The sequence below is a fragment of the Sylvia atricapilla genome, chromosome 8, assembly GCF_009819655.1.
Source record: "Sylvia atricapilla isolate bSylAtr1 chromosome 8, bSylAtr1.pri, whole genome shotgun sequence".
Classification (NCBI taxonomy): domain Eukaryota; kingdom Metazoa; phylum Chordata; class Aves; order Passeriformes; family Sylviidae; genus Sylvia; species Sylvia atricapilla.
In genome coordinates, this window is record NC_089147.1 from 20964238 (window position 1) to 20976540 (window position 12303).

The 12303-nt window shown below is 43.5% G+C and overlaps 1 protein-coding gene across 18 annotated transcripts in view; it reads right to left on the reverse strand.

Moving 5' to 3' along the window:
* CAMK2G (calcium/calmodulin dependent protein kinase II gamma) overlaps window positions 1–12303 on the reverse strand; it is a 119787-nt gene that overhangs the window by 14994 nt on the left and 92490 nt on the right. For 9 of the 18 annotated variants that reach the window (XR_010744123.1, XR_010744124.1, XR_010744127.1 and 6 more), the window contains one exon: window positions 1504–1572. The exons of 4 other annotated variants lie outside the window; for them this stretch is intronic. Coding sequence is in view for 10 of the 14 variants with exons in the window: in XM_066324051.1 (XP_066180148.1) it covers window positions 1504–1572 (69 nt within the window). In the remaining 4 variants the exon portion in view is untranslated. Of the gene's footprint in view, window positions 1–1503; window positions 1573–5440; window positions 5474–12303 lie in introns of all 18 variants that reach the window. 5 more of the 18 variants (XR_010744125.1, XM_066324052.1, XM_066324057.1 and 2 more) reach the window with 2 other exon arrangements.

Consider the following 12303-nt stretch of genomic DNA (forward strand, 5'->3'; position numbering starts at 1 on the left):
AAATCAAATCAAGTCACAAACTCCAAACAGCACACGTGTGCCTGCATGCGTGCATACACACCTCCTGTGCACACAATGCACAGGTTTCATTAAGAGAGAGGCTGCACTAAAAGCTGAAGTCACAAGGTGACAAAGCCCCCAGCTTCTCTGCAACTGCCCCTAATTCCCAATTCGCTTCCAGTGAACCAGGCTGGCACAGACACCAGGGGGCAACCAAGCAGCCGGTCTGCATCCTCTGCAGCTGTCATTGAAATAATGACCCCTCAGCAGCATCCCCACTGGAAAATGCTTCAGAAGAGGAGAGGGGGAAGAAAGGATAATACTGGGCTGGGGCCTTTGTCTCCCCGTTTTTTGGAAAGGTTACTAGGCATTTTACCCTAAAAAAGGGACATTCATAATTTCCATAATAAAAAACAGATGAGCCAGACCACCTCAATGCCTCTCAGAGAGAAGTTGTTAAGGAAATGTGAAAAAAGGCATATTTTTCTCTAAGTCTCTGAAATGAGCTCCAATTTCAATAATAACCATATTTAATAATTTAGAAAGGCACTCTCAATATCAAAAACATCATGAACAAAGCTAGTGAAAGGAAAGTGGAAAATTATGAAGTGTCCCAAGAATTCTTCATCCTACAACAAAAGACCTGACACCAAATCCCACCCTCCCATGCCCCAAAAATGCCAAATCCAACTCTCCCGAGACAGACAACAAAAAGCAGCTACCAGACCTATGGGTGCTAACTAGCTCCTGCACTCATCCCTTCATTTCCAGGACAAGACTTCAGGACCCTGCACCATCTCCTCTCAGTGCTGTCATTGTTGCTGGGTGGCTCGGCAAGGGCATCAGGGACAGTGCTGTGCAGTGCTGCACACTCACCCATCTGCCTCTGCTGCCTGCTCTTCCATGGGGACTGAGGCAGGCCACACACTCAAGCTGTGCCATTCAATGGACTTGGCACTGGCACTGTACTGGCACTGCAGAGCTTGCACACAGGCCAAACAGAAAGTGCCAGCCCAGCAAGTTAGTGAGCTGCAGCAGATCAGCCACTCAACTGAGCAGGCCAAATAGGCCAGCAAAGGATTCTTCTAAAAACCCTCTGTCTGCCCTTTCTTCTCTGGTGTCCTGAAGTCCATCCTCCATTTCCTGAGTGTTGGAGAATGGATGGAGCTTGACACGCTCTTCTTCCAAACCATCCTCCCCAAAGCCAGCAGGAACAGTTGAACAGGACACACAGAACTATACAGGGGTGGCACATGGGGAAGCCCAGGCAAGCTGCGATCCCCACATCCAACCACAGCTCTGCTCAGCACCCCCATCCCAAAGCCTGTGAGGCTGTGATCAGGCCCCACAACAGCACAGGGACACAGACAGAACGAAGCCAAAACATAAGCTGAAACAGAGTGGCACAAGCAGCACTCAGGAAGGGGCTTGGGAGGAGAAGGGGAGAAGACAGAATCAAAATTAAACCAAACAGGAAAAAAGAATAGCGGTTGGGGAAGATACCATGGACGTCTGCACTGGGGGTGTTTCTTTTGCAGTGCTTACTATACTGGTTTTGTTGTTGCTCTGTGGCTGAGACAGAAAAACATGGTTTTAGTTCCCCTGCTGGGCAGCAGAGGCAGCAAGAAAATGACAGTATTGCTACAACCCCAACCACCTCCTCAGACCCTCCCCTCCCCGCCGGCTCAATCACCAAGAAGAAGGAGGAAGGAGGATTGCTGCCCGGGTTGCTGGACATCATCCCTCCCCCAAAGGCAACAGAAGTTGTAAGGGATGTACCAAAATCCAAATATGAATAGACTGCTAGTGCTATAAGGATGGAAAACAGAAGGCAAAAAGGCAGCAGCCCAAAGGGGTGGGGAGAATCCTGCAATGAGCACTACAGTAACAAAAATATCTGGTGAAGGAAAATGAGAGATGGCAGCTGTCCTGAGAGAAAGAGACTACAGAAGTGAGAGAGACGCAATAGTCATGGTGTCAAATGGGAGTCAAGTGTGAGGTGCCCTAAAGTGTACAGAAACAGTTCTAGGTATGTGATAATGCTCAGAGTTCCAGGGAATCTACTGATGCAAGTAAAAGTGTGGTCAGCCCTAGAAAAGGTAGAGAAAAGGTAATGTATGATATGCTGCATCCCTGCTGTGATCTGAACAAAGAAACTTCATGACTGAAATATTGAAAGGAATGGGATTGGGACATAAGGAAAAAGCTATATAGTTCCACAAGCAGGAAGTTCCCTGGATGGTTCCCTTCCCCAGCAGCTTTTTGTCTTTCCCCTCTTCGGACTCTCTTGGAGCTGTGGTAGAAGAATATCTCCGTTTCCTGCATTCATACAGCACAACAATGAGGCCATCACCAGCTTGCTGAAAAGAATCATCCCACTGAGTCGTGCACATCGGAAAGGAGTCAAGTCTATGTCTGTAGGAATTCAAACCTGTGTCTGCAAGCACAGAGTTCCTAGCCCACAGATCCAGCCCATGTGTGACCCCCACATGAGGCTATATCTTTTGCTGCTAGACACCAGCAGCAAGGTCAGAACTGGCACTGCAGGAGCCTCGCTCACACTCCTTAGTTTACAGATCAGGGCACCTGATGGGAGCTCACAGTAGAGTGCCCTCACTGCAGCAGCTCTCTGTCCCACTCAGGGGGTGCAAACTGGTAGTTCGAAACATCAGGCCCTCATCGCCACACCACAAACACCACAGAGGATGGAGAAGTCAAATGCTAAGCTGGAAAACATCAGCCAAAGGTATAATGATGTCAACCAGTGACAGATCTTGTAAGACCGAGACTTCAACACCTACTAACAATTTGGTTTTTCTTCACAAGCAACATGTCTTGGCTTAACTATCCCTTTTGGAGATGAAGAGAGGAGAAACAAAAGAGGAAGATGGGGCAGATGGAGGAGGGAGGAGTAGAAGAAAGAGAGGCAGGAATGAACTTTTTAGAAGTCCATGACAAAGGAAACAACATATAAACTCAAACTCCAACCTAAGAAAAGAGAAATACCACAGAAATTATGTTTTGCTGCCTCTTTCTATCCATCTCTGCCTTGTCCTAAGACTCTGGCCTTCCAAGAGTTTTGTTTTATACATGTATTTCCAGCCTGATGGTGGAAGAGATGACAGGTCACTGTGAATGTCAAAGAGGAGCAGATCAACCTGAAAAAATGTATCCCAAGCTATTTTGTGGCACAAACACCATCAAACTTCTGACAATGGTCTACCTCTCCACACAGCACTGAGGCTCTCGTACTTCTTCAGAAACAGTGATCTTAGTGCAGAGATATATCTTCCAAACCTCTTCCAGTGAGAGGAATGTAACCCATTTTTCTTAGTCCGCTCAGATAAGAAGATAAAATTAGCATGAAAGAACCTATACAAAAATATTCCACTGTTTTGGAAGGCTTTATAATTTAGGCCAAATTAAAAAAAAAATCCCAACCAAACAAAAAAATCACACAAAAAACCCCAACCAAAACCTGAAGAAACATCCAGGAAGCCACTGTTCCAAAAAAAAGTTGACAACAACCTGTTAGGAGTGTTATGCTGCCTTATAAAATGCAAAACCCCACACACCCAAAGCACACAGCCTTGCCCTTCAGTCTGCACTGAGCACCCAGCTCACCCATGACATTCTTCCCCAGCCAGTGGGCTGAAGGAAGACCAAGTAACATGTTTGCTAATCCAGAATTGGATAGCATTTTACTACAGGATAGTGTCCCAATGAAATTAGAGGCAGCTTAGCCTACACATTTTTCACAGCTCTTTCGCAGGTGAAAGAAGGCATCTGACATATTGAGCTTCCTGCACACACTCATGTCACGTGGCCATCTAACCAACTGTTCTTCCCTGGAAAAAGCTAGCCTTCCCTTCCCAGAAGTGCAGGCAGCACAGCCAACTCCTACCCCTCCTTCCCCGCTGCTGCCAGCCAACATCAGTCACTGGCCAGGGTACAAACCTTGGTAATTCTGTACAACTCAAGTTAAAAGAGGCCAATTCACCTAGAAAGGTGCTAGGCCTTTCTTAAGTTCTGTAACACGATTAGTTTTGGCACAGCAGTTGGCAACATTTCCTGAGCTCGACAAGAGACAGACAGACAGGCATGAACAACACAGAGGGTGCAAGAGAAAGAAAACAGACCAGTGCTCATATCGTAAGGACACACACATGTAGCCGACTAAAGGAAAGTAACTACCAAGACATGGGCTGTCCCCGGCTATTCAGCCACATTCACTGCTTCCATGTTTTCAGAGGTTGATGCTTGCATGGTTTACATATCCCAGCTGCTTTAAAACAACATGAAAAGGGAATTTAAGTATTGCTGGCAGTGAGCAAAAAAAAAGGGCATGAAAAGCACAGTGAACTTCTGCCCCGTATAAAGGCAGGGGTGGTGAAAAGTCAGTCACTCACTTCAGATTTTCAAAGTAGCACTTTGGGATTACTTTTTTTTGGTGGGTTTTTTTTTTTTACACGATTTTAAGGTATCATTGAAGGAGCAAGAGGAGAAATATCTTCCAGGTAGTAATGCAAAAACAATTATTCTGCTTTCTTGGTACTGTAACATTCCCACTTCTATCTGAAATGGGAGAAATCTTTTCTGTTATTTTTCTGTGCATAGAAGATAATACAATAACTAACTTTTGTACTTTAGTTACCGCTCATATCTCGGTGTCAAAGTGTGTCATTGGGTTGTGTATGACTTCTGACAATATGACACTGGCCACTTTCCTCCTTGGACCCTTGAGAGTGGATTTGACTACTTTTTTTGACGAATTCTATAAATGTTAAACACTTTGATGGATGAAAAAGGAAATGAACAGGACAAGGGAGGCAATTACTGGGTATTTGGTCATGCTGGGATACATAAACAAGATCAGGACAAAAGGAAGTTTTGGATTATAAAGGCTCTGACAAACCTTTTCAGTAAGTATGCTAAAAAAAGAAGTGACCTGCAGCTCTGAGCTGCCCTGTGGTTCTGTGCCCACACATTTCATCTGAACAGTGGAGCCCCATCAGTCTCTGCCACATTTGGAGTGACTCCCAGTTTGTTCTACACTGCAAGGCTCTTATCAAGGATGACAGCACCTGTTACTCTTTTTGGCACCTCTGCAACAGAATGACAAAGCCTCACGTCCAGGCAAGGTGCACACCTGCTCTGCTGAGCCCAGGAGAACCACTGTCTTTTTTTGTTTCACGCTCAGAGCAGGCGGAGTCAGACTGCATTGCCAGCAGTTGGGTTTTCTGTACAAAATGGGAGCTGTATGTGGCCAGAGGATCACAGAGCCCTTTTTGTGAGGACACGGACCCCTGAGTGCACACTGATGCCCCCTGCCACCCCCCTGCACGGACATGCTATGTAGGGTGATGAGCACAAGCCGAGCGTGCATGGCATGGAAAATGGCGGAGGCACGAATCGCAGGCAGCTTACGGGAGGTGCTCACCATCAAATGCACACTGGAGCTCGACTTCCTTTTCTGGACACATCATTGAGAGAGGGAAAGAGAAGGGAAGAGAGGAGATGAGAAGAAAAGCACAGAAACTATTCACACATTAGTGTGCCAGCAAGGGCCCCCCTGCCAATAATGCTCCCCTGAGGCAGGTATAAGCAGCAGCAGAAATACAGAGACACGGAAAAAAGAAAGAGAGAGAGAGAAGTCACCATTAAAGCACACGACTACACACCAGAGGAAAGGGCAGGGCTGAAGATCCCCATCCCCTCAAACACTGAGGTCAGAATATAGGTGCCCCACACACTGATAAAAGGAGAGAAGAGAGAGCAATACATATGCACAAGATGTGAGATACAAGGGGGGTTCTCTCTGTGCTCTCCCACCTCAGAAAATGGGGCAGCTTCTCCAGCCAAACTAAAGAGGTAGGCAGAAACCCCCTGTGTGTCCATATTTGGAGGATGCAGAGGTCTGTTTGCAACTCAAATTAGAGGGTAGGGAGGAGGCCACTACAGGAAGGCACACGCAGGGTATAAAGAAAGAAGAGGAGACTTGTGTGCATAGCATGGGGAAGAGAAAGGCTCCGTCATGTAGAATTTGGGGCTGATTGGAGAGGTAAGGTGCACTAATGCTCAAACAAGAAAGACAGAAGCACTCAACAGCCAGGACACTTTGCACTCTCAGATATTGGGAGAAGAACAAACAGGTTCAAACTACTCAACCTTCTTGGACTAAACTCTTGTTTAATGGCATCTTCAGTCATCTTCAAAGACACCCTCACGGCCAAACTGCAAACTGCACCCTCCAGTAAGCTAAGCTCAGCATGCACTTCCCTCCTCTTTTACTAACCTTTTAGTGTCATCCAGTTCACACTGAGCCTGGCAGGTCTTTCACTATTACCAATGCTACACCTTCCCCTTGCTGTCTCCACGTACATTTTCCATCTGCCCTTCTCCTTTGGTAGTATCTAGGCTATTTCTCTGCTGCCTACTACAGTCTAGCCCACAGAGTGGTATAGGACAGCACACCTCCCATCAGTCAAAACCCACGCCATGGCATGGGCTCAGTTCTGTAGCTCTGGACTCCTGCACACTACCACAGCGTCCCCGGAGCAGCCCGTGAGCACAGAACAGGCCATGGAGTTGTACTTCCCCTCTTCATATACTTAATGAGCCTTCACAGCTCTATCCTTGAATATTGCCATCATCCCTGCTACCCTCACATCAGAGCTCATGGCATGTCTCACACAGACTGGCATGTCTTTGAAAGCCAAAGTGCCCACATTCACACCTCGTACCCAGAACCACATTCCTAAACACACCGCACAGTCCACAGTCACATAGCCGCTGCATGAACAGACTCAATCTAGCAAAGGTTCTGCCTCATCTGATCTTTAATTCCATTACAGATTCTGATCTCTTCAGCATTTGGCTCACAGATCTTCCACTTCATGGAGGCACAACACAAAGCCTGCCATTACATGGTTTACAAATTTGTGTTTCCTCTCATTTTTTCAGGACAATTTAGCTTCTCCACAGGCTTTTCCTGAAGCTAGAGCTAAAACAGCATGTACTACCAGTGCATGAATATAGTGCTTAGACAGCCATCAACCCAGAGAAAGCCTTGTACCCCATTACAATAGGGAATTTTTAACTGAGAAAACTGGAAATTCACACCAATGAAAAACTTCAGTTTTTACTTTTAATGTATCTTGTAAGTTGCAGCAGACAAAAAGAGACTATATGGATACTGAGGTAAACCTTTCTCTAAGAAATCGAGTCTCATTTCATTCATACAGACTTCAGTACGTTACAAAAGAAAAAAGGGACAGAAAACGTTAAGATACAAGCAAAAGAGTCAATATGAAAAGAATCAACCATGCCATGCAGAAAACAAACACCCTCCGACACAGAGGCACAAGTAACACACACAGGAAGAAACAGTACCCTCTGCAGATCAGAACTTAATTAGAGTACAAGCTAAATTTAAAACAGTGTCAGTCTATTACAGGGCATGGTGTAGTGTAGAAATCCCAGAAAGCACATTATTACTGGCTACTATAATAACACAGGGAAGAAAAGCTAGGTTGGCAGGATGAAAAGGGCAGGGAGTGAGGTCTGTGTTATGACCAGAGCATCAAAGTACTACTAAAACACAAGACAGGTTAGAAAATGCCAACACGAGGCGCTGGCAGTAAGTGCTAAAGCATCAAAAGTTATTAAGTCAAATCACATACAAGGAAGTTACTGAAACAGATCAATCTCCCAATACATCTTAACAGCTGCATCAGAACCATCTATTGTTACCTTCCCAAGGTGACTAGCTGAGTGAGCAAAGCTTTTTGTTCTTCTTGTAATGTGACTGCAACTTAGCAAAGTAAATAAGAGAACAGAAGTTTAGTTATAGCGTTCTCTTTCCCTTCCATAACACAGATACATCTCTAAGAACTATTAGGCAGTGCAGAGATGTCCCAGGGAATGAAAAAAATTGTTACAGCCTATGGTAAAGTACCTCACTGATCTCTTTAAGGGCTTCCCTACATGTGAGAGACAAAACATTCTCCCAAAACAGTATAGACAACAAACCTAGGGATGAATGCTTGTTACAGTTCTGTTTTTATTATGTGTGAGAATTTTAGGTGTTCATCTCAAAAGAGGTGCAGATTCTCTACAGTGAAACTTAAGGAAGAGACTTTCTTTAGGTAACAATCAAGAGAAGTCGGCAGATGACAGAAGACAACCTGAAGAATCATTGTCTCTTCAGCACGGCAGAAATACTAGAAATGGTGAGTGTACATCATCCCAGAACACATACTAAAACATACTATAAGATTTTGAGTGATTCCAAGCAAGGTAACATTTACAGTCCTGAGAACTTAGCAAGGCTATTTTTTTTACTGACAGCTTTTTTCTATCTTCGACATGCAGCTCTCCCCCAGCATGACACTGACAGTATTTATGTTAGAATATCAAGCTTGCAGCAACTCATATTCCTATGGAGAGTATAGTAATTTCAGAACTCAAGGTAGGAAAAAAAATGTTGAACTAAAAGCAGACCATCATAGTGAGAGTCATCTTGAACCAGCAAATTTGACATCCTATTTCTGCTTCTGCTTTAGTCTTTTGTGTGATGCTGAGCAAATAATTTAATCTTTGTCAAGCCATCTTCTCTCTTGCCCTTTTGTCAGCTTGTCTATTTAAATTGCAAGCTAAGAGGCAGGGATTTTCTGCTCAGCCACCACTAGCTAAGCACACTGGACCCTTGATCTCAGTTGGTGTTTCTGGGCATTACAACAATGCGGTGAAAAAACTGAATGCATCAAAGGTGGATATAATGTGCTACTGGATGTCAGCACTTAAACAGATCTGAAGCACTCCCCAGGTATCTTGCATAACACAGTTCAGCAAAGAACTTTGCTGTTCAGATGAACTTGGGTTCTCCCTGTTTAGCTTCACCATAAACAATCTTTAAACAGTATGGCTTTAAGATTATAACAAGTCCAGATGCAGAGATAGGAGCATTAACTCCTGCTGATCATTGTGTGTATGTTACTTGACACTTGCAGATTTTAAAGGTTGCTTCACCGTGCTACTGTGCCATTCACCAACTGCCTCCCAGCAGTCATGCCAGTTTACAGAGCATCCTTTCTTCCCCACATGCTCTTCACTGGGCAAAGGGCAGGGAAAGCTGGTACACTTACTGCAATATTCCTTACAAACAGTAGAACAAATGGTATTTGGTACCTCTTTGCAGTTATTTAATATACAGGGCAGATTTTAGATCATTAACCTTGTTAAATCAAATAAATTGATTTTTTTTCTCTTTCAGCTGAGCTCTCCTTTCAGCTGTGCTATTCAGCTTTTACCGGGAAAGAAAACAGAGTGCATGTGGCAGAAAGACAAGGTAGAAAATCAACAGACTTGGCAGAGCATTGCAAGTGAATGCTCTTAAAGCCTCCTGTATCCCACAGCATACTCCACAATTTACTATTTACATAGAGCGTTACAGTGGGCCTAAGGAACACTATTGATAGAATTTTGTAAATCCTAGTCACAAACCTAAGTGGTCAGAAATAAACAAGAAAGAAATAAAGAAACTGCAAAATTGCTTAGAGAAGGAGCAATTTAAAAATAGTAAAAATTACATGCTTAAATGAAAATAACACTTTGTGCATTAAAAAATTCTGATTATAGAAAGGGTCTTACAGGCCCTGCTACAACTGGAAACACACACAGCCTCTCACACCAGCAGGAAGTGAAATACCCCTCTGGAAAAAAAGGGAACACGACTCTTTGAAATGCTACCCAGAGACAAAAAAAACCAAAAAAACCAAACCAAACCAAAACAAAAAAACAAAAAAACAAAACCAAAAACAAACAAACAAAAAAAACCACCACCCAAACCCAACAAACCAGCAGGAGGAATGTAACACTAACTACATGAGCCCAGACCCTGACAAGCTTAGAGGAAGGACACTCAGCATAAAGTGTCCTTAATCTTCATCCAGGTGTTTGCCCCAGCCCACTCCTGAACCCCTCTCTCACCTTGCAGTAGATGGCAACTCCAGATTACAGTCAGAAAGGGGAACAAGAAAGAAAATAAATTTGATTTGAAACTATCTAAAGTAAATTTTAAAATGGTAGATGCACAATGTTTCTCATAAATATAGAATCTTAAAAAAATACCTGGGACCTACAGTGATGACCACAAGATATGTGGTATCTTACAGGGGCTCTGCAACTCGTCACTCAGTATCTTCTAGCCTCACTTTCTGGATTTGAAAGCAAAAAACCATATTCCTTGGGGATAAAACTTGGGCCTTCCTCCTGCTACAGTCTGGATCCAAATTCTTCTTGAAGAAAGTGAGTGCAGCACTACAAAGGTTTGGTGAGCAGGCAGAATTTAAGATTCAAGGCAGTTTAAATCATTCATTATTTAAGATAATGGAAAAGTTCTCAAGTGCCAAGCTGATGAAATATCTACCAATTAGCAGAATTAGTACTTGAAATAGAAGCAACGGTGCAAAATGAAAACCAGGAATGATTAAAATAAAGTTTGGAAAGGAATTTGCTAGAGGGGAGGGTCACATCCATGGAAATTTATCAAAACAACCCCAGTGTGGACACACTAGTATCGGAATTTAAAAAAAAAAGTTTCTTTCCTGTCCTCCCCTCCTGATTTAAGCTTCTCCCACTGCCTTCCAGAATGGTCTGGTCCAAGTGAAATGAATGCATCCTCACTGCTTTACTGCCAGACTTTCTTGAGTGAAGGATTTGAGCCTATTGCTAGAGAAACAATTTTTTTTTTATTAATCAGCTCAACACAACTGACACTAGATGCTCATATCACCACATATGACTATAAAATCATTCCTCTCTCATTTATGTGTTAGCAAGTAAATGCTCTACCTTGCATCAGAAATTCACCAACACACATTTTTATGAAGTTGTTGGGAATAAAGCATGAGAAAGGTGCGTATGTCTCACTCAAGCTTGTGTAATAATATATAATAGAAGTTCCTACTATCTTTGCCAAACAATGCAGAATTCTAGCACAGACAGCTCCGAATACCAGCCAATAAAAGGGGAAAGTTACCTTGAACAGAAAGTAAATTAACACAAACTGGTGGTGCTTTTTTTTCCCTCAATGTCTTTAAAGCACTAGTGTAATAACCTATCTGTGGAAGAAATACTCTTTGCATTCTTATCTACTTTGTGGATATCTGTGACAGTAGTCTTATGGTGCATAGTCAACCTGGATCAGATAGAAACCATGAAGAAACTGAAACATATTTTCTCTCAAATCTCCATAAAGAGTTAATTTCCAAGAAGGTTGTAAGAGACAAATAGAAAACTCAACATTCAAACCAGTCTTCTTATCTGGAGGAAACATGAGAAACAGCCTAACCAGATGGCATGTGGTCAGCAGCAGACTACAGTTAAAACTACAGCATGCAGTGCTTGTTCTAAACCTACATCTGATGCAGAATAATTTATATAGGATGTGGGAGTGAAAAGGATACCACAAAAACTGGCTGGTGTTCAAGCCACAGTATTTGTGCTCTGCACTACTGCAATGGGCAGAAAATCATTGTTTGCCACAAGTAAGACCAGATGCTCTTACCTCAACCAGACACTGCCACAAGTTGTTTGTCAGAACTGTACAGGGTGAGAAAGTGAGTGGAGCTAAAATTACAAGTTTCCTGCATAAGGAGCAACACATGACAAGTATGCTGGTCACAGTGGTGAGGCCACCAACCAGACAGTGACCAGTGCAAAGACTGTCCCCAGCAGCCAACGGGCCACTACTGCTCCAACAAACAAATGGACATGGTAAAAGTCTACACTTCTAATGGGATGAAGCACCCATTACAGTAGGGAAAGGAAAGAGATAAGCATGTAGACACAGAAATCCTACAACAGAAGTGTTAAGGATGTCCTACAAACACACAAACACACACAGACTATCACACACTCTCCATCTTGTCCAAGCTTAGTACTGGGGGAAAACAACTTGTACTTTTAAAAGTCTGTATTACTGAGCAGAAGAGTAACTCAAACAGGAGCTTTAATAAGAAATACATTATTTATTTCTGGATTTTAACACTTACAGAAATGAGGACTCAAAATCCATCTCTGAAGATAGACACCATTTAGGGGAAATGGGAAGTCGAACACCTCTCCTGGGGGCCCTCAGCCCAGGCTGACCATGGACAGCACTGGGGTTCACACTGCAAAGCCAGTCTGCTGTAACACTTGGGAGGGAGGCTTCACTGCAGCTCTCCAGTCCTGCAGAAGCAGCAGTTTCCAGAGGACAATCTCATTCACCATGAACAAAGAATGCTATGCTCTCTAATG